The following is a 26947-nucleotide window of genomic DNA, read 5'->3' on the forward strand; positions in this document are numbered from 1 at the left end:
CCTGGGGCACCCAGAGGTACAGGGGACAAGCTGCTGCTCAGTCCCCCTGCTCCCATTTCTTCTCTTCTGTTTTGATTGTACTGAGGTCTCACCAGGGAGGGGGGGTCCCGGTCCCAGGCAGCCCTAGTGTGGACAGAAGACAGGCAACCCGCAGCCACAGCAGAGCCGAGCGGAGAAAGGAAAGGTGTCTATGCCAGGCCTGGCTGCCGAGCCCCACCAAGCCCCCGAAAGGCCCCGGAGCAGGGAGCCGTCTCTGCAGCGCCACCTGGTGACGGTAGGGGAGCTACGGCCAGAAGGTGATCCCCGACCCCAACCCTTCCAAAAAAAGTCCCCCATTAACCATGGCTTTTGGTTGCAGCTGTTTTATTTCCAGCATGTTCCCAACCTGGTGACCCTCCACAGTCCAGCAGTAGAAAGGTGGGTAAGGAGTTAGGTCGGCCCGCACCTCCACCTCTCCCTAAGGTTACCTCGGTTGCTGAAAGCTAAACCCTCGGGCGCAAGGGCGACCTTCCCTAGGAGGGAGGAGACGCTGGAATAGCAGCCAAGCCTCCAAGCCACAGCCAGCTGGGATCAGCAGAGGTTGCAAAGTCCCACTCAGACGGATGGAGCCCTTCCCCTCCCAGCATTCATCCCTTCCCTGCCAGGGGCAGGGGCTGGGGCTGGGGCTGGGCTCAGTGCCCCAGCAGGCGTAGCATCTCTTGAGGATCCACCAGCTTCTCCCTGGGTTTCCCTGTGCCCTGGCCCCGGGCCACCTCCTCGGCATCTAGCTTCTCCCAGTCTGAGAAAGAGACTGGCCGGACCCCTGAAGCAGAGGGGAGATTCTTAACACCTCCTCCTTCACCCCTCCCAGAACAAGCCCCTCCCAAAGAGTAAGGCCCCGGAGAAGGACCACCCACCCCACCTCCCAGGACCTCAGCATCGGGGCCCAGACCTCGGCTGCTGAGCAGGGCCTGGATGGCAGCGTAGCCAGGCCTGGGGCCCGAGGGGAGCAGCCCAGCCTTCAGGTCCTGCAGCAACATCTGGCCAGTGAGGAAGCTGTCAGTCATGGTTGTGGCTATGACACCTGTAGGTCCTCTCTTCACCCAGCCGCTGCAGTAGAGGCCTGAGAGGGGGTAACAAAAGGGGAAGGAAGGGAGGTGGCTGGATACCACCCTGGCCATCCTGTGCCCACAATCTATACCATGTGCACGCACACAGACACCCCACGCCTCTCGGCAGACTGTCGGCTGAGCCCGCTGTGGCCACTGGTCCACTGCCCTGGATTCTTCTCGCCCTGTTTTTACCAGGCTGACCCCCTTATACCTCTGTTTCTCTATAGATGAGGGGATCCCTAAGCTTAGGAGCTGAGGCTTGGTCCCCTGCAGTTTCAGTAGGCCCTTGGTAAATGTTTACCAAGTGAATTAATCACTAGATAGGTATGTGGGCCCTTAGTAAAGCTGGAAGCTCCCTGAGGACACAGGTTGCCTTATTAATCTCCAATCCCAGCACTAAGCACAGGGCCTAGCCCAGAACAGACCTCAGTAAATGTCTGTTGAATGACTTAATGACCCGACATATGGCCCATATGTCCTAGCTAGACTGGAACTTCTCTCAGGGCCAAGAGGAGGGTGGTACTGGGTCCTGGAGAGGGCCTGCCCTACAGAAGCTTCTCAGTGCGTGTTGCTAGATGAATGAACGTGTGGCCCCAGGAGATACCAGCTTCTCAGCCTCTCACCATAATTCAGCACCCAGCCTCCTCACACCCTCTCACCTGGCACATCCATAACTCGGCCCTCCACATTGGGGATGACCCCAAGCTTGGAGTCAAAGGGCACGCTTGGGTCCACAGGACGGCTCTTATACCCAACGCTGCTGAGCACCAGCCCACAAGGGAGGTCTTCCATGTCTCCCGTGGGCACTGCACGGGTGGCCTCACCGACACCCTGTTGGGGAGAGTGTGGGCAACACCAGGCTGGGGTGGCAGAGGCCTGGGAACGGGGTGTCTTTGGGAAACGTGAGACTCACCTCCAGTCTAGTGACTGCCAGGCGGACACCTGCCGCCCGCCGCCCATCTGGTGAGGGCAGCACCTGCTGGGGGCTTCGGAAAAAGCGGAGGCCCCAGGCACGGGAGGCTGATGCCCAGCGGGCAGCCTCCTCTGGCCCTGGCTTCTCCGTGGCCGTTCGAAGCAGCAGTTCCGTCAGCCGCTTCCTTGGGCGGGGGACCTCTGTTGGCAACGTAGAATGTCTCCAGGCTGTCCCTGGGCCCCAGCCCTCTCCCTGCACACCCTTCCCCAGTCCCTGTCTGACCTAGGCCACCCTCCCCCTAGTATTTGGGGGGCCAGGCCAGGGTCCCTCACCCTTGATCTTGTCCTGGAGGCCCAAGAAATCCGCAGGATCCAAAATGGGCCGCGCTCCCGGTAACTGAATCATCTCCCGAAGCTCCTTGAAGATGGGGGCAGGGAAGGGGGAGGAGGTCAGGCCCGGGACACAGTCCACCTCAGCCCACCCCAGGGTCCAGCCCAGGCAGGAGACACCTCCCCTCTTCCCTGAAGGCACAGGGCCCCCGGGGCCCTGGCTGCTCCCCTTCTTCCATCCCAGGCAGCAGCTACTCCCAGGGGCTCTGCCCCACCCCTGCTCCTTAAGGAGAGGCCCCCTCCACTTGGAACCCTGGCTCCTCCCACTCTGGCCCCAGCACCTTAATGGTGAAGGCCACTTGCAGGGGTCCACGCCGGCCCACTAGCCACACTGTCTTCACTCGACTCTGCCTCAGTACACCCAGGGCTGCCTTCGTGATGTCCGTTCTCTGGCACAAAAGGAGGGCCTTGGAGTCATCAGACACTGACCCAGGAAAGGGCACTCTCCATTTGGTCATGTCCCCACCGTGGGCCAGACGGCTGGCGGCCCAAAATTGCACCACTGCTCCCCCCTGGTGGCCAGATGGAGCATTGCTGCCAACTCTGCAAATGGCTCCAACTAAATAGCACACCAGACCCACACGGTCATTCAACAAGTATTCACTGGGCCTCTACCATGTGCTCCCCGACATGCGAAGAGCTTGGAGGAGCAGGGGTGGTCAATGGTGAGCAAAAGAGACAAGGTGCAGGCCCTCACAGAGCTTCGGATCTGCTGGGGAGATAAATACTCATCAAACACTCATCAATGTGTGTAAAATTGCCGTGGCGATAACAGGCTGTGAAACAGAAGCAGACGGGGCTATGGGAGGAGGCATGATGGGGGAGTGGACCAATTCAGGGACGTTCTGGTGGAAAGGACAACTGAGCCAAGATCTCAAAGGTGAACTTTAGCTGTTAACTGGTGGGAGGTGAGTGGGATGATCCAAGCAGGGGATGGTGTGAGCAAGGGTCCTGCGGCGTACTGAAGAATAAGAGAAAAACACCACTTAGCTGGAGTGCAGAAAGTGAAGGGAAAATGGTAGAAGAGGAAGCTCATGGCACTGCCCTTCAGAGGGCCTCTGCCTGGGCACCACAGGGAAACAGAGGCACTGAGTCCAGCTTGGAGAGGTGAGGCCTGAACCCTGCAGACAAGGGCACTCTATCCTCAGGGTGACTCCCCCTCCACCCCCCCCAGCCCCGACCTAACACTCACCTCCAGGTGCTCAGGTGGGGTCAGTAGGATGCGGGCCACATCCAGAGCCACGTTCCCCTGCCCCAGAATCACGGCTGTGTCACAGCTCAAGTCTGGCTCCAGCTGGAGGGAAAAGGTCTCGATAGGGTCCCCCGGCCTTGCTCCACTCAGCTCATCTCAGTCTGCAGGTGCCTCACGCCTGGTCCCCACTGTGCCCTGGGGCTTCCCCACACTGGTAAAGTCCACAACTCTGGTCCCTCCTCCCCCACCTGGACCCAGCTCTCCCCCAAGGTCCTCCACAGCTGGCCTCCCACCTCAGTCAGCATGAGGTCACGTCTCGCCATTGAATGGCAGCTCCCTCCCTCTTTCCCCAGGGCTGGCATTAAAAGGCTGAGGGGCGGGGAGGAAGAGGCAGCAGGCATGCTCCCCAAACTCACCTCCCGGTTCTCAGGAAGCCCGTTGTACCAGCCCACGAAGGCCCGGGCGGAGCACACACCTGGCAGTTCCTCACCAGGAATTTCCAGGGCCCGATGGTCCTCTGCCCCGTAGCTCTGATGAAAGATGGCAGGCCCAAGACCCACAGCCCTCAACACCAGCACTGATGGGCCCGGCAGCCCCCCAGGCTCCCAGTGGCCTCCTTCCAGCTTCTCCTCAGCAGCTTGCATCCTGGCCTCACCCCTGCTGCCTTCCACCCCCAGCCACCAGTCCCCTTCTGCAGCCCCTGCCTCCCCGACCTAGGGCCTAGCTGCACTCACCAGCACCACAGCATGGTAGGCCTCCCGCAGCTCCGGCACCGTCACGTCCCTGCCCACCTCCACGTTGCCCCAGAAGGCACAGCGGCCAGAGTGGGCCGTCTGGGTAAATGTGTTGATGACATTCTGCCAGGTCCCCCGGGAATGGGAGGGGTTAGAGGGTGAGGTAGCTCCAGGGTCCACGTCTGCACCACCCTCACCGCTCTGTGTCCCCAGGATGAAAGCTGGGCGGCATCGGCACAGACGGCATGAAGTCCTGTCATCCAGCCAGGGAGCATCCCTGCCCTCCTCATCTTGACCAAAGCCTCCAAACCCCAGCCTCCAGGCCCACAGAGACCCACCTTCACCTCGGGGTGATCAGGCGCCACACCAAAGCGCACCAGGCCAAAGGGCACGGGCTGCTTCTCGTAGATGTCCACGTGGGCCTGGGGGTGCTGCTGGGAACAGGGTGGCAGCTGGTGGGGCTGAGAGGCTGGGACCCCCCAGGTCCTCCCCTTCCCCAGACAGAGCAGGAGAGTTCAGGACTCTGGGCTGAGAACACAAGGTTTCCACCCTCTGCAAGGAAAAAGAGTACTCACTCCTTGCGGCGGCTCACGCCTGTCAGCCCAGCACTTTGGGAGGCTGAGGCGGGTGGATCACCTGAGGTCAGGAGTTCGAGACCAGCCTGACCAACATGGTGAAACCCGTCTCTACTAAAAACACAAAAATTAGCAGGGCATGGTAGTGGGCACCTGTAATCCCAGCTACTCAGGAGGCTGAGGCAGGAGAATCACTTGAACCCGGGAGGCAGAGTTTGCAGTGAGCCAAGATCGCGCAACTGCACTCCAGCCTGGGTGACAGAGCAAGACTCTGTCTCAAAAAAAAAAAAAAAAGAAAAGAAAAAAGGAGACGGCCAGCCCTTGGAGATGGGGAGAAATGTGGCCAGCTGAGGAGGCTGTGGCTTTCCCCAGGTGGCATTGTATCAGGGCGGCTTCTTGATCTTCTCAGGTCAAGCGCAACCCACAGCCCTGGCCTCCAACCCTTCGACACTTGGGACCCTCAGGTCCCAGCCAGTCTGAGGACCTGAGGGCCACCCTCCAAATTCACAGGTGCCTTAGCTCTAGTGCTCAGGACCACGCTCTGGGAAAAGGGGAGCAGCAGGACAGGGAGGGGGCAGAGCTGGGGATTCATGGGGAAGAGAGGTGGAAATGGGCCTGCTCCCAGTCTTAGAGAGACAGTCTCAGGCAGTGGTTCTGCGCTGACCGCCTTCCTGGGGCACCTTGAGAGGCCATGTGGAAGGCACAGGGTCGGGGGTCCAGCAGGCAAGTCTGGTCTGGCTCTGCCACCAACCAGCCACATGATCCCAGCAAGTCCCAGGGCCTCCCCAGGTCTCAGTCTCCCCCTCTGCACACTAGGACGGATGACAGCTCCCTCTCACAGCTGCTGGGAAGCATCAGGAGGTCAGGGTGGTGGGACTCTGGGCCACAGGCCGGTTAGCAGTAAAGCAGTTAGGGGTGCTACGGCTGACACGCCCAGCCCCCCATCCTATCATAGGTCCTCACTATGACACCTCCAGCTTCACTGGGACTCAAGACAAATAAGCCCCTGCCCATCAGTCTCCCTACCCACAACTAAGGCTCCCACCCACCTCCTCACCTTTGCCCAAATCCCCTCTTCCCCTCCACTCCCCTGCCTGTACCCAAGTCCACCCTCCCCCACCTCCTGCCTCTCTCCATCCCAGGCCAGCCACAGGGGGCTCCCCAAACCACCTCCCTCAAGGCCCACGATGTTGTACCCACAAAGTGCTCCCAGCTTGGAGTCAAACAGGTAGCCTTGGGTGCCGATCCCAGCTCCAGCACTAGCTGGCTTATGGCCTGGGCAAAGTTTCTTCTCTGTCCAAAAGAAGAGCCCTGCGGCGTCCTGCTCAAGGTTAAATGAGTAATCAGGCAGCCCGGGGTGCAACCTACTCTGAGTGTTCAATCAAGAAGGGAGCTATCATTACTATTCTGTTGCTGTATGTCACTGCCTTGCTCAAAAATCTTCGCTGGGGCCCAGTGCCACAGCATAAAGTTCAAACTGCTCGGCCTGGAGGTCAACACCTCACCCAACCGACCTCTCTATCCTTATCTTCCATTCTTTCCTGTGACGGATCCTTCACTCTGGGTCACGTTGTCCTCTCCAGGGCCACCTCCGGAACACTAAGTCTGCCAGATATTCTTACCCCTTATCTCTCGTGGCTGACCTCATCTTCCAGGTTTCCTTCCTCCCTCCCTCCCTCCCTCCCTCCCGTCCCTCTAGCTGCTCCCCGCTAACAAGGACATTCTCTGAGGTTCTTCCGATGTGGCCCCCCTTCCTCCTCCCTGGGGATTTAACCCACTCCCTCCTGCAACCCCAAATTCCCTTTAACTTGCTGATGACTTTCTACTCTCTCTCTCTCCTGCCGAGACATCTTCCCAAGCTCCAAACCTGAGACCCCTGGATGTCCCACCCCAGACACCTCAAATCCATCCAGATTTAAGCCAAGTCCCCTTGCCCCAAACCGCTCCCCTTCTGCTCCTGTTCCCTCGACCCCATCCACTCAGGGCCCAAGCTGGAATTTGGGGCTCCTCCCTGACCCCCCACCTGATCCCATCAATCCCCTATCCTCCCAGTCCTCTTCCTCACTACCACCCCAGCAGCTCCCCACTGCTCTCTGGCCACCAGCCCTGCCTGGACCTACCCTGCAGGCAGAGGGGCATCCTGAAGGAAATCAGCACCCTGAAAACTCTCCAGTGAAGCCAACCACCTACAGCAGTGGGCACAGGAATCCTTCAGGGTGTTCAACATTGCTGACTCTTGGGCCCAGCCACAGAGTTTGATTAGGTCCGAGCTAGGCCCAGAAATGTGTATTTTCATAAGATGTCCCAGGAGACTCTGATGGGGGAAGAGGAGACAGCTGTGGACACCTCCCAGAGAAACCTGCCTCCAGAGCCTGGTCAGTGGCTTCCAAGCCCCCCAGGATCTGGGTCCTACCTACCTCTCAGCCTCGGCTCTCACCTCCTCATTCCTTACTGCACACACACACCTTCCAGAACTTGCCCTTTCCCCAGAGGGCCATTCTCTTCCTCTTTGTTCACACGGTTTTCTGTGCCTGGGACACTCCTGCCATTGTCCCCCAACCTGACATCTACTGCCCTTCAGACTGCAATTGGGACATCTCTTCCTCCAGACTGGGCATGGACCCCCTCCCCGCACCCCAGTCTCTGTGCTTACAGCCGTCAGAGCCCTAAAATACCTTGTAAATTATCCACCGGTCCCCCCGACATTCGAATGTCAGGTCCTCGAGCACAGGGACGTCTGTCCTGCTCACCCCCATGTTCCCAGTGAAGCCTGTGCCCAGAACATGTCACGTCCAGTAAATGGTTACTGAATGGACGAACATGGATGGCCTCGCATGGAGCTGCCTTCGCTGAGACCCCAGTGCCGTCCCTGCTCCGCAGTGGAAGCTTGGACAACCTCACTCAGCCCTGGCATCCTTACCTGTGAAGCAAGAGGCATGACACCTGCTTTGCAGGTTGTCATGAGGATGCTACGAGATGCTGTGCTCAGTGCCTGACTCAAGCTAAGTGCCACTGTCCCAAACGTGCTGCACGTGGTCCTGTCTTAGGAGCACAGCCAGTAGCTTGGAGCTCCCTGTGGGCAAAGATCAGCCCAAGGATCAGAACAAGGGTTGTAACTGGCCTGAGCCCCTCCCCATCCCATTCCACAAGGAAAGCATGCACGTGTCTGCCAGCTGAGTACAGTCGTGCCAAGAACACTGCCTGGCCGGGCGCGGGGACTCATGCCTGTAATCTCAGCACTTTGGGAGGCCAAGGTCAGGAGTTCAAAACCAGCCTGATCAACATGGTGAAACCCTGTCTCAACTAAAAATACAAAAATTAGCTGGATATGGTGGTGTGCGCCTGTAACCCCGTTACTCAGGAGGCTGAGGCAGGAGAATCGCTTGAACCTGGGAGGTGGAGGTTGAAGTGAGCTGAGATTATGCCACTGAACTCCAGCCTGGGTGACAGAGCCAGACTCCATCTCAAAAAAAAAAAAAAAAAGAGCACTGCCTGGAAGGCTTACTCTCCCCGCTTCCAAAATTTCAGGCTCAGCTAACAAAATGTCCCTTATACGAAGCCCTTCAGGGCCTCTCCAGCCCCTGTGTGCTCCCTGATTTCCATCCCAGAGCCCAGGCTGTCCTCCCTCCCACATGGCAGCGTGCCCATGGCCTTGCATTCCAGGATGACTCCCCACATGTGGGAGGCCCTTGCCAAAGCCCTTGGTCTGCTTCAGTGCAGCTCAAATGCACTCTCTCTCTCTCTTTTTTTTTTTTTTGAGACAGGGTCTTTCTCTGTCGCCCAGGCTGGAGGTGGCTCAATGCCACCTCCACCTCCTGGGTTCAAGCGATCCTCCAGACTCAGCCTCCTAAGTACCTGGGATTACACACATGTGCCACCACACGTGGCCAAATTTTGTATTTTTAGTAGAGATGGGGGTTTCACCATGTTGGCCAGGCTTGTCTCAAACTCCTGACCTCACGTGATCCACCTGCCTCGGCCTCCCAAAGTGCTGGGATTACAGGCATGAGCCACCTGGGCTTCCGGCCCAGGAAACAGTTTCTGATTGACCCCACCTGCCTCGGCTCACGCTGCCCACACTATTGTAATTAGCTCTTTCAGCTGTGTTGCCTGGGAAGCATGCATGGGTCACTTTTCAGCAGAGTGATCAGCTCATCCCGGTTTCCCAAGAACCTTCAGCTAGCGCTGAAGTCCCTTGTCCTAGGCAATCCAGGCCAGTTGGTCACCCTACATTTCGTGTGTGTGTGTGTGTGTGTATAATTAAGATATTCATCCTTTCTCCTATCTCCACGGACACTCCAAGCCTCTCCAAAGCTAGGCAATTGTCTCGTGTCTCAGTTAACCTGGGTATCCCTTCTCTACTCTGTCCCAAAGTCTGATGTGCAGTCTCAAGTATAACCTGTAGACTTGGCTTGGGGCCCTTCCTGCCAAGGCGGACGCTGAAAGCCTTGAGATCCTGGCCTTCACAGGGAAAGGGAGAGGGGCAGAGGGCAGGCTGAAATAACAGAATGGCATGGAGGACTTGGAGCTATGGGTGAGGAGGGCATCGCAAGGCAGGTAAAGTTACAGAAAGCAGAGGAGGTGGGTAGCCTCGAGATGCAGGATGTTTGGGACAGAGTGAAGACAGAGGAGAAAGGAGGGAAGATAAAGGAGAACAAAGTCATTTTGCAGGTCTACATAAACCCCCCAGAGTGCTTGGCCAGGGAGGCAAAGCTGACTACCTGCCACTGACCACTTACCACCAATGTGTGTTTTATACCTCTCTCACACTGAGGACATGAGGGGAGGGGAGCCTCAGGTGTAGGTGAGGAAGCACGTGGGAAGTATCCAGGCCAGATGGCTGGGAGCCCCTTCCCCATCAGGCATCCAGGAGTGCTCTTAAAACCCAAAGAGGGTGAGCCTTGCCCTTAGGACTGGAGCAGCAGGTGAATGATGGACTATGAGTAAGTGGTTTACCTTTAGCAGGTGTTGGGCTGTGTAGAAGCCAGCAGGGCCACTGCCCACCACACAGATCTGAGGGGTCTTCTCCTGTGTGGATAAATGGTGGCGGAAGCCTGGGGCCAGGCAGAGGAGAGGGAAAAGGTCAAAATTAACTTCTCTCCCCAGTCCCAAACCAACCTGAATATCCAACAGAAGCTGGAACTTCCCAAGCTTCACCCTCACCTGCATCCTCCTTCTCTTGTTCCTCAAGGCTGTGGCATTTGAGGGTCTCTTACTTCAACTGAACCCCCAAAGGCTGTGTGTTCATCCAGAGCCTCACATCTCACCCATGAACCTACTACACCACTGCCAATGGCCTGCCCAATAACACTTCATTCCCTGTCCAATCCGCTGGAATCCCACATCCTTCCAACGGCCTCCACATCATCCCAATCTCGCCCCCGTGGGTCCACAAAACGCTATATTGCCCATATAGACGCGTCTTATTCCTACAGATCCCTGTTTCGACTCAGACTTCGCCTCTCGCCCCACAGACCTCCGTATCACTCCCCATTCACCCCGTCTCACACCTGTGGATCTCAAAGTCTCTCCTTTTCACCTTTGTTGACCTCCGTCTCTCACCCTAGGAGCCTCACATCTCACGCACAGATCTCCGCCCACCCCCGTACACTACCGCGATCTCGCTAGCAAGAAGACACTCCTTCAGTCTCATCCCTCTCCAGCCCTGCCCCAGCTCGGCTCCGACCCCTACTCAGCGCTCGCAGGCCTCCCCGCCCTCCCATCCAGCCCCAAAGGCGCCCTGCTCCTACTCGGGGTGCTCCCGGCGGGAGGCGGCCGGGTCCGAGGCCACGCTGACCAGCCCCACCAGCGCCAGCAGCGCGAAGCCATGGCTGGGAACAGCAACCTGCAAGCGGATCCGGTCTTGGCTACTGCCCCGCAGTGCAAGCCCGCCCCTACCCGGGCCCGCCCACAAGCGAGGCCCTGCCCCTAACCCCGCCCCCCGCGCTCCGGGAAAGCAGAGCGTTGCGGCTCCACCCCTACTCTCAAGAGAATCCCGCCCCCAAAAGAGAGACCCGCCCTTAACTACGCCCCACCGTGGAAGCCCCGCCCCTCAGAGCATCCGGGGTATACGCGATTTAATACATTTCTCCCCAAGCCTCACCTTCCCCCCAAATCCCGGAAGCCTAGAAGACAGCGAATCTCCATCGCTGTTTCAGTCTTTTCCCAAGGAAATAACCAATTAGAAAGGAGCCTATTTTACTTAGCCGCGCCCCTCTCGGGAGGCTCTCGTCGCTCGCTGATGACGCATACGCCCGTGCCATTTGATAGCGAATCCTCCCGCGTGACTTCGTTCCAGCCAATCATTAGTCCGGCTCCAAGCCAGCCTTCCCGCCTTTGGGAAATAACGCGAGTGCGGAAGTCCGGAACAAGGGAGCTCCCGTGCGGAACCCCGCAGCTTCGTTCTTGGACCCCGGGTGTTGTGCCGAGGTAATCCCTCAAATCCCTGTCTTTGTCGGGCCAGGGAGAATATTAAACCCTGGAAAGCTCGTCTCACCTCACCTCCTTTCCCATTACATAGGTGAAGGAAAGGGGGGCGTGGCAGTGTACTAGTACCGATGGTACTAAGTACAGAGCCTCCGACCCCCGTGCAGCCGTGTCGGGACCAGGGTTGAGGTACTCCCCTCGGGTTCAGAATTTAAGGGGGCTCCAAAACACTCAGTAATCAAGATAAATATAATACCGCAACGTTTTAAAAGGTCAAAATTAATGCAACAAGTCTATGACCAAAATATTTTTTAAAATCAGAACAGGATCCGTAGTCACAGCTGACCCAATAAACCTAATCCCTCTTCCTTTTCCCCATGGGCCTTCTTGTCAAACATTACTTCCTTGGAGAAGCCTTTTCTCTGACCCGCCCCCTCCCAAGTTCCAAGGAGTTAAAGCTTCTCATTCCACAGCATCCGACCTTTCCGCATCATGACTTACTACACTGTCGTTTTTAACGAGATTTTAAATTCAAGAATAACATACAGAAAAGTGCACAAATCATAAGTGTACAACTTGACAATATATCACAAGGTGTAACCATATAACCACCACCCAGATCAAGAAATAAAGCATGGCCAATATCCCAGTAGTCCTCTGTGCCCTTACTGGTCACTTCCCCTCTCGCCCGCTGGTAAGTAAATACTGTTCTGCTTTCTAATAGGTCCTGTGTTTTATGCCTGTCCCACTAGACCAGGAGTAGGCAAACATATAGATTGCAGGCCAAATACTGTCCACCAAATACTGTCCACCAACATGTTTTGAATGACCAACAAGAATGGCTTTTACTGTTTTTGGTTTTTTTGAAGGTTTTGGGGTTTGGTTTTGGTTTTTGAGACAGGGTCCCGCTCTGTCACCCAGGCTGGAGTGCAGTGGTGCCATCTCGGCTCACTGCAACCTCTGCTTCCTGGCTCAAGCAAGCCTCAGGCCTCGGCTTCTGGAGTGGCTGGGACCACAGGTGCCTGCCACCACACCTGGTTCATTTTTGAATTTTTTGTGAAAAATGGGATTTTGCCATGTCGCCCAGGCTGGTCTCGAACTCCTGAGCTCAAAGTGATCCTCCCACCTCGGCCTTGCAAAGTGCCAGGATTACAGGAGTGAGCCACTGCACCCAGCTGGTTTTTACATTTTTAATGGTAAAAAATAAAATCGTGTGACATGTAAAAATTACATGAAATTCAGACTTCGGTTTGAATAAAACTTTTTATTGGAAGACATCCATGCTTCTTTACATATTGTCTATGGCTATATTTGTGCTTTGACGGCACAATTGAGTAGTTGTAACAGAGATCATATGGTTCGCAAAGCCCCAGATACTTACTATCTGGTCCTTCACAGAGTTTGACCAACCCTGCACTAGACTATAAGCTCCACGAAGATGGGGACCCAATCTCATTAGCTCTTACATCCCCAGGGCTTCACACACTGGCTGGCACATAATGGAAATTCATACAATCGAAAAGTATATGTAGGGCTCCCCATCTAGAGGCAGTATATCTGGTGGTGAAGAGGATGGATTCTAGAGTCAGACAACACTAGGTTTGAATCCCTCTTCCTCCACTTACTAGCTATATAACGTTGAGAAATTTAATCTCTCCAGGACTTTTTTTCACCATCTGTAACATTCGGGGGAAGTATGAACAGCGGCACTTTGTTGTAGACATTAAAATCAGGTGATGTAGCTAAAGACAACTTCCATAAATGCTAGATAAACATTAGCTATTATCATCGTCATCCATATGTATTATGACCGTCTCCCATATGTCTCTATAGATTAGACCTTAGGCCTCTGCAGAGACCTGGATATACTTCATTCACTCCTGTCACCTCCCTCACCTCTCAGGCCCCAGAAATTCCCAGCCCACATCCTAAGCGAAACAGAAAATGGAGCCTCAAAGCAATCGAGTGACTTGTTCCCAGGATACCCATGGTACAGCCAGATCTGGCACCAGGGCCTGCAGCTGCTGCCCATACCCCAGTCAAGTCAAGATCAATAACAGTGAGTCATTGGTTATGTATTTGGATGGTTTTCATTATGAGCCAGGACTGTGCAACTGGGGCCTTTTCTGCCACTGCATTTCTCAGATGGAGAATTAGCAGTTTGATTAATTACACCCCTAGACCTCAAGGCCATTTCTAAGCTGCTAATGCATTTCCAAGGAGCAGCAATAACATATAGCAAAGCGGTGGGCTGGGGAGCCGCCAAGCCTGCCTCGTGCCAAGAAGGCTGCCTGGATCCAAAATTCCAGTCTATCAGTCAGCCTTCTAGCAGGAAACAGATGGCACACTCAAAAGGGGTGATTGAGGACAGTTTAATGAAGGAGTTTGTATACAGAGGTATGAGCAGGGTGAAGGGAATGGAGAAGCACCTCAGGCTAGCAACAGCTGGAAGCCACTACTACCACAAGCCTGGAGGGAGCTGTTTCAGACTGTTAAGGAACTAGTGAGAGCCTTTAGCTATGGAAAAGGGCCCCTAAAGGAGCTGCGGTCTTTGGTAAAGGAAGGTGTGGTGGAGATGAGTGGGGAGTGCACCTAAAGGAATCAATGGCCTCTCTGCAGCTGCCTAAGGCCACACCACAGAGGGGCTCTCCAACGGAACAGGGCTCAGGGAATGCCTGTGCCTGTAGCCACACCCCTCTGCCCATCCCACAGGCCCCCATTTGCCGGCAGTTTGTCTCCTTATCAGCAGGGTCAGCATGCCTTTCACCCCATCCAAGGCCTTCACTGAAAAACAAGGCAATTACTTGCTCAGAGAATGACTTGCATGTTCTCAACTGGGTTGACTTGGCAATGTCTGGAGACATTTTTGATTGTCACAACTTGTTCCCAGCATCTAGTAGGTAGAAACCAGTGATGCTGCTAAACATCCTATAATGCACAGGACAGCCCCCAACGACACAGAATTGGCCAGATAAAATGTCAGTAGTGACCGGGCACGGTGGCTAATGCCTGTAATCCTAACACTTTGGGAGGTCAAGGTGGGCGGATTGCCTGAGCTCAGGAGTTCAAGACCAGCTTGGGCAACATGGTGAAACTCCATCTCTACTAAAATAACAAAAAATTAGCCGGGCATGGCGGCAGGCGCCTGTAGTCCCAGCTACTTGGGAGGTTGAGAATCGCTTGAACCTGGGAGGGGGAAGTTGCAGTGAGCTGAGATCGTGCCATTGCACTCCAGCCTGTGCAACAGAGCAAGACTTCGTCTCCATTTAAAAAAAAAAAAAGCCGGGCGCGGTGGCTCAAGCCTGTAATCCCAGCACTTTGGGAGGCCGAGACGGGTGGATCACAAGGTCAGGAGATCAAGACCATCCTGGCTAACACGGTGAAACCCCGTCTCTACTAAAAATACAAAAAATTAGCCGGGCGTGGTGGCGGGCGCCTGTAGTCCCAGCTACTCGGAGGCTGAGGCGGGAGAATGGCGTGAACCCGGGAGGCGGAGCTTGCAGTGAGCCGAGATCACGCCACTGCACTCCAGCCTGGGAGACACAGCGAGACTCCGTCTCAAATAAATAAATAAATAAATAAATAAATAAATAAATAAATAAAAAGTCAATGGTGCCAAGGTGAGAGACCCTGTTTTCAACTAATGGGTCTGGCCTCCTTCTCTGTCTCTCTGTCAGCCTCCACCTGGGCACTTCCTGGCACCCTCCCAGTCCAGCCCCCAGCTGGGGCAGTTCCTGGCCCTCTCAATACTACCCACTGTAGGCTGAATCTCAGTGGTGTCCCCCAGCACCTTGGCCTCTTCCTCTGCCTGGCATTGGCAGTTCCCTTATATTCCCACCTCATTCCCAGGCTGCAGACCATCCTTCCACAGCCCCGCCCAGCCCTGACTTCAGGCTCTTCTATCTGCACCCCACCCTCCTCCCATTCCTCTCTGAGGCCATCTGTCCTCCAGACCCTGTTCCCAGAACCCCCTCCAACCCCAGCCCCCTCCCACAAATTCTTCTCTCTCCCAGTGGATGATCCCCAGGTTCACCACTTCTAAACATCACAGAACAAAGCAAACTGTTTGAACTAGCCAAGGTCACATTCAAAGCTATTTATTCTTTTTGTTTTGTTTTGTTTTGTTTTGTTTTGTTTTGTTTTGTTTTGTTTTTGAGATGCAGTCTCGCTCTGTCACCCAGGCTGGAGTGCAATGGTGCAATCTTGGCTCACTGCAACCTCCACCTCCCAGGTTCAAGCGATTCTCCTGCCTCAGCCTCCACAGTAGCTGGGACTACAGGTGTCCGCCACCACACCCAGCTAAATTTTTGTATTTTTAGTAGAGACAAAGTTTCACCATATTGGCCAGGCTGGTTTCGAACTCCTGACCTCATGATCCGCCCGCCTCGGCCTCCCAAAGTGCTGGGATTACAGGCGTGAGCCACCTCCCCCAGCCTGCTATTTATACTCTTTCCCCGACTCTGTCCCTGAGGAACCTTCTCCCCTCACTTCCCCTGGAGTTCCCTCCCCACAAAACACACTCACTTTTATCTCACTGATACTGCGGCCTGGGGAACTGCTGAGCCAGTACCTTGCATAGGTTCCTTTGGCTGAGGATCGAGGAAGGCCTGCCAAAAGCAAGCTCACCCTGAGGTCCCCAGGGAGAGGGCACCTTGGTGCGCAGAGCCTGAAGGAAACAGTGGCCAAGGCCATGTGGGGCTGTCCCAATGCCAGGGAGGTCCCAGCTGAGGGAACTGACCCTGATCTCTCTGTGCCCCCTGCTGTCTCCCAGGTGGCCCCTGCACAGTATCCCTCCTCACTCACCTTGTCACCTCCCCTTAGTCCTACCAAGGATAGAGCAGGGGGAAGGACCCAGCTCTTTAGTCCTGAGATGAAGTTGCTGAGGTCCCGACTGACCAGAATGCACAGCCACCATTACCACCTCCCCCAGACACCCCTCAAAACCCAGAAAAGCACGCAAGGCAGGTGGACCCCGGACCCCAGGCCTGAGCTCCCCTGCCCCCCTGCCTGCCTGGTGCCTCCACTCTCCAGGTCCGCCACCAGCCACTGAGCCACACCGCCTGGGCCAACAGCAGCAGGAGGGCCAGGGAAGGACGGAGTGGCTGCACTGGCCCGGCCTCATTGCAGCCCCACGAGCTCAGTGATAGGTGGGGCCTGCACCATGAATTCCTCATAGCAATGGAGAAACAGCCGGAAGCGAGCCAGGTACGAGTCCTCGTTGTACGGTAGCTGCTTCTCATGGAGGAATTGGGACACCACGGGCTTCACCTGGTGGAAAATGGGCAGGAGAGGGGCCTATGAGCCGGGGCTGTGGACAGGCCCATCATCCTATGGTGGGTGGCAGGGGGCATCATCTTCCCACCCGCAGCTCCTGTCGGCCTTGTTCCAAGATTCTCCTGAGGAGTAGAAGGGCTTAAGTCAGAGAATTCTTGTCCCCAACCCAGCAGAAGAAAGGAGTGGCTTCTCCCCAACATCCAGGGATCCTGACTGCGTGACAGCCCTCTTTGGCACAGGGGGATAAAAACCAGAGCTCCCTTTTACCAAGCACCTACTGTGTGCCGAACATTTCAGATATATTTCTCCATTTCATCCTCAAAACCTGTCAACATAAGCCCTTCTACTTCCATTTTACAGAAGAGAAAGCTGAGGCCTAGAGGCATTCAGTTCACTTGTCCAGAGTGGCCCCGCTAGTAAGAAACCTGGGTGTCTCTGATCTGAAACCCATACTGCTGTGGATACGCTGGGCTGCCCTTCCTGGGTGACCTCTGACCAGGCCAGTTGGGGGACTTGGAGTTCAGGTGAACCCTGAAGATTCGTCCCTCCCCTGCCACCTTTTTTTTTTTTTTTTTTTTTAAGACAGCGTCTTACCCCGTCACCCAGGCTGGAGTGCAGTGGCGCGATTATGGTTCATTGCAGCCTCAGCCTCCGCAGACTCAGGTGGTCCTCACCTCAGCTTCCAAGCAGCTCAGACCACAAGCATGTGCCCCCACACCTGGCTAATTTTTGAATTTTTTGTAGAGACGGGGTTTCACCATCTTGCCCAGGCTGCTCTCAAACTCCTGGGCTCAAGCCATCTGCCCACCTCAGCCTCTGAATGTGCCAGGATTACAGGTGTGAGCGACCCCGCTGGGCTGAAGAATCTTCCGTTCCACCCTCTAACGGTCCCTTCATTCCAGCACCCCCAGCCCAGCCCTCGACTACCTTCAGGCACATGTTATCAGAGAGCCTGGGGAAGAGGTGCTGTTCCACGTGGCAGCTGATGATCGAGTGGCCAAATGCCCAGTCCAGCACAGGCACCCGGGCCAGGTTAAGCACCCTCAGGCTCATCATGTGTATCCGGCGGGGCTTGTCCCGGGAGAACATGGGCAGCCAATGTGCTGTGACAGACACGTGGGTCACGCCGGGTAGCCTGGACCTCCCCACCCGACTTCAGGTGTCCTGGGATCTCATGCTACCCAGAGGATTCTTGTGTCCCCCACCTCCCATGTGGGGGGACCTGGTAGAGGGGTTCCTGGCCCAGCTGCGATGACGACCCTCTCTGTTTTCCGTACTGAGTCTCATCCGTCTCTGGGCCTCCCTCCCCATCTGAACAGTGAGGGGCTTAGCCTGGGCACGTCTCAGGTCCCATGGTTCCCTAATGCTCTCAACTGCCTACCACTCAATCTCATCACACCGTGCCCTTGCCTCGTCCTGAAGAGACCCTTCCTGCTCTGTTCACCAGTCAAGATCCTACTCATCATTCAAGATCAAGTTTAACAGTGTCAAGTGCGGCCGGGCGCGGTGGCTCAAGCCTGTAATCCCAGCACTTTGGGAGGCCGAGGCGGGCGGATCACAAGGTCAGGAGATCGAGACCACAGTGAAACCCCGTCTCTACTAAAAATACAAAAAATTAGCCGGGCGCGGTGGCGGGCGCCTGTAGTCCCAGCTACTCAGGAGGCTGAGGCAGGAGAATGGCGGGAACCCGGGAGGCGGAGCTTGCAGTGAGCCGAGATCGCGCCACTGCACTCCAGCCTGGGCAACAGCGTGAGACTCCGTCTCAAAAAAAAAAAAAAAAAAAAAAAAAAAAAAAAAAAAAACAGTGTCAAGTGCTTCCTCTGCCAGGTGCTGTCCTAGGTCAGGAACTTGGAGGTGACCAGGAGCTTCAGTGGGTGCAGGACAGGACACAATTGTGGAATTAAGTAATTAAGTTGTTAACAGCAGTTGTGGTAAGTGCTAGACAAGGAGGTACAGGAAGCTCTACTCTGGGGCCTTCCCTGAGCAGGAAACAGGGAGATGTCCCTGTGGAAATGACGCCGGAGCTAAATGCTGAGCCCTGGCCTCCCATGAGGAACTCCGTGTTCAGTTCCTCCATCTGCCTCAGGGCAGGCACTGGGGCCTTTATCTCCTACCACTTGGCATCTACGCATCTGCCTGCCTTGGGGCAGTCGCTGAGGCCTTTATCTCCTACCGCTTGGCATCTGCGCATGGAGGGAGGCAGCCGACTATGTTGAAGAAGAGCTCACTTCTTTTTTATTTTTATTTTTATTTTTGTTAGCCAGAGTCTCGTTGTGTCCCCCAGGCTGGAGTACAGTGACACAATCTCGGCTCACTGCAACCTCCGCCCCCCAGGTTCAAGCGATTCTCCCGCCTCAGCCTCCCAAGTAGCTGGGATTACTGGGGCTTGCCACTATACCCAGCTAATTTTTGTGTTTTTAATAGACAGGATTTTGCGACGTTGGCCAGGCTGGTCTCCAACTCCTGACCTCAGGTGATCCACCCACCTCGGCCTTCCAAAGTGCTGGGATTACAGGAGTGAGCCGCCGCACCCAGCTGAGAAGCTTGCTTCTTACCTGAAACCAAAACTCTTGAATGATCCTTGGAGTTAGGGGTGGTCAGGAAGGGACGACATACCACAACTGCTGTTAATTACTTAATTCCATAATTGTGTCCTATCCTGCACCAACCCGAAGCTCCTGTTCACCTCTGAGTTCCTAGACCTAACATAGTGCCTGGCAGAGGAAGCACCTGACACTACCTGTGCAATTTGACTGTGAATCATGAGTAGGATCTTGACTAGTGAAGACAGCAGGAAGGGTCTCTCCAGGATGAGGCAAGGGCACAGTGTGATGAGAGCGAGAGGGAGGATGCCTCATCCTTCAGGTGGCCCCTCTCTCCTCACCCTAGAGTCCAGCCTTCAGTCAGGGCCCCTGGAGAATGTCCCCCTTAGCTGCCCAGTGCCCAGGTTGGGGTGGCCTCACCTGGAAAATGTTGACGTGGTGGTAGGGGTGGGCCAACAGGACTGGTGAGGAACATGCAGCCCAGGGCCGAGCTGGGGCTCTTGAAGCCTGACACGTTCAGGAGCAGCCAGTAGTGAGAATAAAGGCCCAGGGAAATCAGGGCCAGCGTCCGCAGGGCCGTCCTGAGCTCCACCTTCCTCAGCCGCTCTGCCGGAAGGGCAAGACGTGGAGGGGACAGGCAAGGCTCAGATCCATCAGGAGCAGCTCTCTGCTGGCTCAAGCATGCTAAGGCATTGGCGGGGGCACCCTGAAAAGCAGGGTCCCCATTGTGTGGATGAAGAAACAGAGGCCAGGCTTGGTGGCTCAAGCCTATAAACCAAGCACTTTTGGAGGCCAAGGTGAGCAGATCGCTTGAGCCTATGAGTTCGAGACCAGCCTGGGCAACATGGTGAAACCCCACCTCTATCAAAGATACACAAAATTTGCTGGGCATGGTGGCACACACCTGTAGTCCCAGCTACTCAGGAGGAGCCTGACCTCCAGGCTTGGGTGATCCACTTCAGCCCCCTGAGTAGTTGAGACTACGGGTGTGTGCCACCTGCAGTGAGCTGAGATTGTGCCACTGCACTCTCTAGCCTGGGCAACAAAGTGAGACTCTATTAAAAAAAAAAAAAAGAGCGAGAGAGAGAGAAAAGAAAAGAAAAAATGAAAAGAAAAACAAAGAAAGAAACAGAAACATTAAGCAATCTGACCAAGTCAAGCCCTGGGATTTGAATCCAGGTCTAGCTGTCCCATCGCCCCTGCCTCCCTCCACCATATGACATCACTCTCCTGATATCAAAGCTGATAACAGGAAGTATTATTTCTGCAAAGCAATTTTTTTTTTTTTTTTGGAGACACAGTCTCACTCTGTCACCCAGGCTGGAGTGCAGTGGCGCGATCTCAGCTCACTGCAAGCTCCGTCTCCTGGGTTCAAGTGATTCTCCTGCCTCAGCCTCCCAAGTAGCTGGGACTACAGGCACCCACCACCACACCCAGCTAATTTCTTGTGTTTTAGTGGAGATGGGGTTTCACCATGTTGCCCAGGGTGGTCTCAAACTCCTACGCTCAGGCAATCCACCTGCCTCAGCCTCTCAAAGTGCTGGGATTACAGGCGTGAGCCACCATGCCTGGACCCTGCAAAACATTTTTATACCTAGGACCTCATTTTCTTTCATACCGTACTTGAGGAGCAGGTACAGGACCCGAGACTCAGACAGGTTAAATTATCTGCCCGTGGTCCCCAGCTAGTAAGTGGCAGAACCAGACTTAGCTCTGGGTCCGAGGCTCTTTCTACCCTGCCATGCTGTCTCAGCAAGAATCTATCAGGCTTTCCTCTATAAGCAGCCTCCATGAAGCCAGGCAGGGAAAGAGAGCAGGAGAACCAGGTCCATGCAGGGCACTGCCGACTTGGGCTCTGATGGCACTCACCGACAGCCACCAGTGGAGTGGCGATGGGGAGGAGGAAAGGAGCAAGGAATGTGTAGACACAGCGGTTGAGATAAGGCAGCCTCCACGTGCTGGAGTCCCCCAGGCCCACCACGTTGGTGTAGTCATGGTGCATCTTGATGTGCCCATGCGTGGTGTGCTCTGCAGTGAAGATTGTGCACACCTGGAGGAGGGAACCAGAGATGACACTGGGGTCCGTGTCAGGCACAGTTGAGCAATGCAAGACCTTTGAGAGCCTGAAGAACACCCCCACCCCCTCAAACCCTGCATGTCCAGGGCCATCCTGCCTTATAGCCCCAGCTAATCAGCTTTGACCATCAGCTCTCAGGTATCTATGAACACGGAGTGACAGTCAGTCAATACAATCGCGTCTGTTTGATGAGGCTCTGCAAAGCATTTGGGGGTGGGAGGCTGGACCCCTGGAGTGCCAATCTGCCAGTGACTGCCCAAGCAACGAGTCTCAGAGGCTATCGTCATTGGAGGCACTGCAGGTGATGATCCCGGCATCTGATGTAATGATTTTGTGTGTGTTTCTCTTAGAAACATCTGCTCCTTCATAACACTGAGCACTCTGAGCCCGGAGCAGCAGCCAGGAGGGGCTGCAGGAGTGGTCTGAGAGTGCAGGACACCATCCCCGGAACAGTCCACAACGTGGGAGCCGTGCCCTGATGGGGGCCGAGAGCTTCTCCCTAGAGGTGACTCTTCAGCATGGATCCCCAGTGGGATTCTCCGAAGCCGCTGGGAGCAGCAGCAAGCGCTCTGACTCCTGGAAGAGCCCTCAGTCTGGAATGCAAAAGCCACGCTAAGGTGTTTCTTAAGCAGATACCTGCAAATGTATGCACATGTAAGCCTCTTCCGATATTTTATCTAGGACAGAAAATGTGGCTAATTTTATTGAAGGTGCTGCCTAACTGTTTCTGGAACGACGTGAAAAGTTTCCCAATACCAGTCGCTGCAAGCCAGGTAAAGACAGCAGCACACCCCGCAGAGGGCTCACTGCACCAGGCTCCACGCCCGGCACTCGCACACTTCCTGAGGGCGGTGGCAGATGACTACATGCTGCTGAGTTAGCTGGAAAATGGATGGTCCTGCTGAAAAAGATCATTTATTTTATTTTTTTGTTTTGAGACGGAGTCTCGCTCTGTTGCCCAGGCTTGAGTGCAGTGGTGAACCTCCACCTCATGGGTTCTCGGCTCATGGCAAACTCCGCCTCCCGGGTTCTCCTGCCGCAGCCTCCCGAGTAGCTGGGACTACAGTTGCCCACCACCACGCCTGGCTAATTTTTGTATTTTTAGTAGAGACAGGGTTCCACCATGTTGGCCAGGCTGGTCTCAAACTCCTGGTTCATGGGATCCACCCACCTCAGCCTCCCAAAGTGGTAGGAATACAGGTGTAACCCCAACACTTTAGGTGGCCAAGGCGGGCAGATCACTTGAGGTCAAGTCTGGTACTGTGCCGCTTCCCACAGCCTTTGTCCATACTTTTGTTCTGTCTGAAGCCACCTTCTTGCTCCTTAGTTTGGCCAACTCTGTCCTGATAGCATCTCCCCTGGAAACTTTCCCTGGAGTTTCTCAGTCGTGCATGATTCACATTTGGGACTCAGGCACTTTTTGTGTCAGGGACTGTCCTGTGCACTGTAGGACATTTAGCAATATCCCTGGTCTCTACACACTTGATGCCAGTGGCATGCGCACACACACACAAACACACACACCACTCTTTTTCTTTTTTTTTTTTTTTTTTTTTTTGAGACAGACTTTTACTCTATCGCCCAGGCTGGAGTATATGAAGTATAGTGATGAAATCTTGGCTCACAGAAGCCTTGAATTCCTAGGCTCAAGCAATCCTCCTGCCTTAGCCTCTCCAGCCTCACAAGTAGCTTGGACTACAGGTGCACACCACCACATCCAGCTAATTTTTGTTTTGTTTTGTAGAGACAGGCTCTCTCTGTGTTGCCCAGGCTGGTCTCAAACTCCTGGGCTCAAGTGATCCTCCTGTCTTGGCCTCCCAAGGTGATGGAAGCCACTGAGCCTGGCCCACACCCCCATCTTGATAGCCAAAAATATCTCCAGACACTGTCCGATATCCCTGCCCTGCTCTTCCCACCCTGAGCTCTCAGAGCTTTCACTCCACCCTGGTCGATGCCCTCATCACATTCTGCCTGCCCCAGTCACCTACCAGCTGGCATGGCATTGCACAGTGGCTTAACCTCCCGGATCAGTGTTTCCTCATCTACCAAGTGACAATAGCTTCACCCTCGTAGGGAGGTGTGACTCTGAAATGAGGTAATTTACATAAAGGATGCAGGAAGCAGCCAGTAAGCGTTAGCTAGTGCGATCAGGATTTATTATTATTATTTTGAGATGGAGTCTTGCTCTGTCGCCAGGCTGGAGTACAGGGGCACAATCTCGGCTCACCACAACCTCTGCCTCCAGGGTTCAAACAATTCCCCTGCCTCAGCCTCCTGAGTAGCTGGGACTACAGGCACGCGCCACCACGCCTGGCTAATTTTTTTTTTGTATTTTAGTAGAGATGGGGTTTCACCACGTTGGCCAAGATGGTCTCGATCTCATGACCTCATGATCCGCTCTCCTCGGCCTCCCAAAGTGCTGGGATTACAGGCATGAGCCACCGCGCCCGGCCAGGATTTTTTGTTGTTTTGATGTCATTTGTATGTGTCTCTTTTGCACTTGACTCTGAGTCCCTGGGCAACTGGAACGAGGTCTTATTCACAGTATGTCCCCAGCATCTATTGGAGCATGGTGTAGGTGGAACTGGGACACCACACACAAACACACACACACACACAGAATACCAATGTCCATTTCCTTGGTTTTGATATTGAACGACACTTAGATAAATGTGACTATTGGGCCAAACTGGATGAAGGCTACACCAGACCTCTCTGTTCTATTTTTGCAAGGCCTGTGAATCTATAATTTTTTTTTTTTTTTTTTTTTTTGAGACGGAGTCTCGCTCTGTTGCCCAGGCTGGGGTGCAGTGGCCGGATCTCAGCTCACTGCAAGCTCCGCCTCCCGGGTTTACGCCATTCCCCTGCCTCAGCCTCCCAAGTAGCTGGGACTACAGGTGCCCGCCACCTCGCCCAGCTAGTTTTTATGTATTTTTTAGTAGAGACGGGGTTTCACCGTGTTAGCCAGGATGGTCTTGATCTCCTGACCTCGTGATCCGCCCGTCTCGGCCTCCCAAAGTGCTGGGATTACAGGCTTGAGCCACCGTGCCCGGCCAAATCTATAATTATTTTTAAAAAAGCGTTTTACAAAAGTATATTTTTGTACTGCAAATCTGAGTTTTCCCTCCAAATAAATATTAAAGATTAAAAAAATAAGAAGTCGTAGTTGAACTTAGGCAACTGTAAAGGTAAACTGAGGCTGGAGCCAAACCGGGAACAAAGACACAAGGCAAATGGCAGTGAGAATAGCCTTTTATTAGGACTCGCGGGTGAGGTTCCTCGGTCCAAAGGTGTGGGCCAAGGAAGTGGCGCTGAGGGAGGAGGGTAGGGGCTTCTTATAGCCCGAGAGGTAGGGAAGCTGGTTGTGCAAACAGGGCCTGGGGGGTCTTGAAACTACTAGGGCAGGAGTTGAGTAAGGGTCATGAGGAAGGGGTCTTTGGAAACTGTCAACCGAAACTGCTGTTTACGAACTTGTGGAATGCAGGTGAGCTGCAGGTCATGGGGGAGTGTGGTTGCCCAGCCAGAACTCTGACGCATGTAGGTCTGCGGGTGTGTACAAGGGTGAAGGGAGTCTTTAACAAAAGGCCTGCTATGCCGGGTAACGCCGCCATGTTTGGTCTAGATTCCTGCCTAACAGCAACAACCCTCGAGGTTTGCGTGGGAACAGACAGAGAGAAGGTTGGAGAGACAGCTCAGAGGGTAATGACCACACTGAACTTCCATGAGAAGAGAACGTTCCAGGATCACGACTTAGGTGGGGGGAGGGCGGTTCCTGACCCTGTTTCCACCCCCACAAGAGCCCTAAAGGAAGCCGATGGCATTCCCCTATGAGGAGCCCCTCCCCCAGGGGAGAGCTCCGGTCCAGCAGCTGTGGTTCTACCCCTGCAGCCTGAAGCCGACTTCACAAGGAGGATTTGAAGAGGAGACCCTGGAGCTTAGGAACTGGCATGGTCTGTTCCCTCCCACTCAGGGGAGCATCTTGGATTGTGAGTGACATGCAGGAGAGTCCCTAAAGCCGTCTGATTTCAGGAGTTAATCTTTCCCAAGCTTCGGGGCTTAAATTACGGGGACCTGCCCAGCCCACACTGCCCCCCACCTTCCCGTGGCCATCTGAGCACAGCACAGTGCCCCTCATTGGCAGTCCCCGAGAACACGCCCGGCAGTCCCCATGGTGATCCAGGACAGGGCTGGGCAGGCACTCTCGCTGGGGAAGGCCAGGGTTATCAGTGGCAGGAGAGAAGGTCAGCGTGAGGCTACCTGGAGGGATAGAACTTTCCTATGTGGAACACAAATGGGTCTTCGGAGGTTGGATACTTTAGGAGAGAAACAACAGCCTGGAGTGGAAGCCTCCGCCTCCAACCTGTCTGCCCCTCCCCCAGATCCGACGGCCTAGCCCGGAGCTGATAAACCCTGAGACAAGCCCAGCAAAAGCTGGGCGCCCAGGAGAGCCAATGATACTCAGTTAATGCCTGAGGCTGCAGCATTTGCCAAACAGCAAAAGGAGCCCAGGGCCTGTGGCTGCATTATTCTGCAGTGATGATGTCTCCTGAGCGTCAAGGTTTGGGAAAAGCACAGATACTCCACAAGGAAGGATCCTAACAGAGAAGGCACCAAGACATGGGAGGAGAGTCAGAGATCCAGGAAGGTTCCCGGGGCATCCTCTGAGGTCCCAGGCAGCAAGAACGTGTCCTCTGCGCCCGGCAGAGGCCCAGAGGCCACAGCACCTAACCCCCCAACATATACACAGCCCCGTTGAGATTTGCAACCTTGCAGTTAAACAAACAAACATGACAGGCTGGGCGCAGTGGCTCATGCCTGTAATCCCAGCACTTGGGGAGGCTGAGGCAGGTGGCTCACCTGAGGTCAGGAGTTCAAGACCAGCCTGGTCAACATAGTGAAATCCTGTCTCTACAAAAATACAAAAAAAAAAAAAAAAAAAAATTAGCCGGACATGATGGCGGGTGCCTATAATCCCAACTACTAGGGAGGCTGAGGTAGGAGAATCACTTGAACCCTGGAGGTGGAGGTTGCAGTGAGCCGAGACCGTGTCATTGCACTCCAGCCTGGGCAACAGAGCGAGACTCAGTCTCAAAAAAAAAAAAAAATGACAAATAAAGCAAACAACAACTGCTAACCCTTTCCTTGCAGCTGACCACGTCAACTCCAGAGAAAGAAAGTGAAGATCATACTGGTGGAGCGTGTCAGCACCAGGCTCTCTGTTAAGGTCTGCACTGTTTCGTTTAATTCACTTGCTGGCCTCATGAGGGAGGTCATGTTATTTCTCCTGCTTATCAGGTGAGGAAACTGACACTTAGATGTTGAATTAAGTAACTTGCTCAAGGTCTGGGCAGCCAGTGGGGCTGGGATTCCAACCATGGCTTCAAAGGCTGGTCTTGAACTCCTGACCTCAGGTGATCCTCCCGCCTCCGCCTCCCAAAGTGCTGGGAGTACAGGCGTGAGCCCCAGACACTGCCACCCTGTGTGGCAGACAAGACCAGCACCCTCCTCCAGCAGTGCACTTGCCTCACCAATGCCAGCCAGACTGGGGAGACAGGTACACCCCTTCCCCCACACTGGGAACTGGACCCTCCCCAGAGGGTAGCTGGAGGGCACCTGTGGGATGAAAAAATCAGACGCATCTCACTCTCCCACGTAGGTTAGTCAGAGGCTTGAGTGATAAACTACTCGGGCCCTGTTCCTCAGCCCACTGCAGTCCACCAGACAGGGGTGATG

General features: G+C 54.7%; 2 protein-coding genes and 1 long non-coding RNA gene across 10 annotated transcripts; 1 reads left to right on the forward strand and 2 right to left on the reverse strand.

The window, feature by feature from the left end:
- Positions 1-346: 346 nt before the first annotated feature.
- Positions 347-11118, reverse strand: LOC105469138 (ferredoxin reductase). Of its 8 annotated transcripts, none has more exons than XM_071083549.1 (13): positions 10998-11118; positions 9851-9948; positions 7815-7967; positions 4658-4753; positions 4320-4442; positions 4002-4115; positions 3586-3687; positions 2675-2800; positions 2337-2421; positions 2005-2204; positions 1751-1922; positions 932-1102; positions 347-802 (listed from the first exon to the last, which is right to left on the reverse strand). In XM_071083549.1, the coding sequence occupies exons 3-13, from the start codon at positions 7854-7856 to the stop codon at positions 672-674; spliced, it is 1362 nt and encodes a 453-aa protein (XP_070939650.1). In that variant the 5' UTR covers positions 7857-7967; positions 9851-9948; positions 10998-11118; the 3' UTR covers positions 347-671. The 8 variants fall into 8 exon arrangements, with proteins under 8 accessions (XP_070939650.1, XP_070939651.1, XP_070939649.1 ...); XM_071083550.1 differs by lacking the exon at positions 10998-11118 and adding an exon at positions 10058-10517 and having other exon boundaries at positions 4658-4750; XM_071083548.1 differs by lacking the exon at positions 10998-11118 and adding an exon at positions 10058-10517.
- Positions 11119-11243: 125 nt separating this feature from the next.
- LOC112424521 (uncharacterized) lies at positions 11244-22757 on the forward strand. Its single transcript, XR_003015284.2, has 3 exons — positions 11244-11323; positions 13224-13379; positions 21565-22757. It is a non-coding gene; the product is annotated as an uncharacterized lncRNA (long non-coding RNA).
- On the reverse strand, positions 16102-21501 carry LOC105469140 (fatty acid desaturase 6). The gene is given in 7 exon segments (XM_071082039.1): positions 16102-16588; positions 17522-17688; positions 17691-17697; positions 19558-19597; positions 19599-19743; positions 21007-21324; positions 21453-21501. Coding segments are annotated over 7 exon segments (876 nt in total). The 3' UTR covers positions 16102-16438.
- Positions 22758-26947: the final 4190 nt, after the last annotated feature.

The sequence above is a fragment of the Macaca nemestrina genome, chromosome 17, assembly GCF_043159975.1.
Source record: "Macaca nemestrina isolate mMacNem1 chromosome 17, mMacNem.hap1, whole genome shotgun sequence".
Classification (NCBI taxonomy): Eukaryota; Metazoa; Chordata; class Mammalia; order Primates; family Cercopithecidae; genus Macaca; species Macaca nemestrina.

Coding starts and splice junctions, on each gene's coding strand:
- LOC105469138 (XM_071083545.1), bottom strand. CDS start 10,723: ATGGCTTCGCGCTGCTGGCGCTGGTGGGGCTGGTCAGCGTGGCCTCGG. Junction 9,949..10,644: donor TCCCGCCGGGAGCACCCCGA/GTAGGAGCAGGG, acceptor GCCTGGCCCCAG/GCTTCCGCCACCATTTATCC. Junction 2,801..3,585: donor CCCCACCTGAGCACCTGGAG/GTGAGTGTTAGG, acceptor GATGACTCCAAG/GCCCTCCTTTTGTGCCAGAG.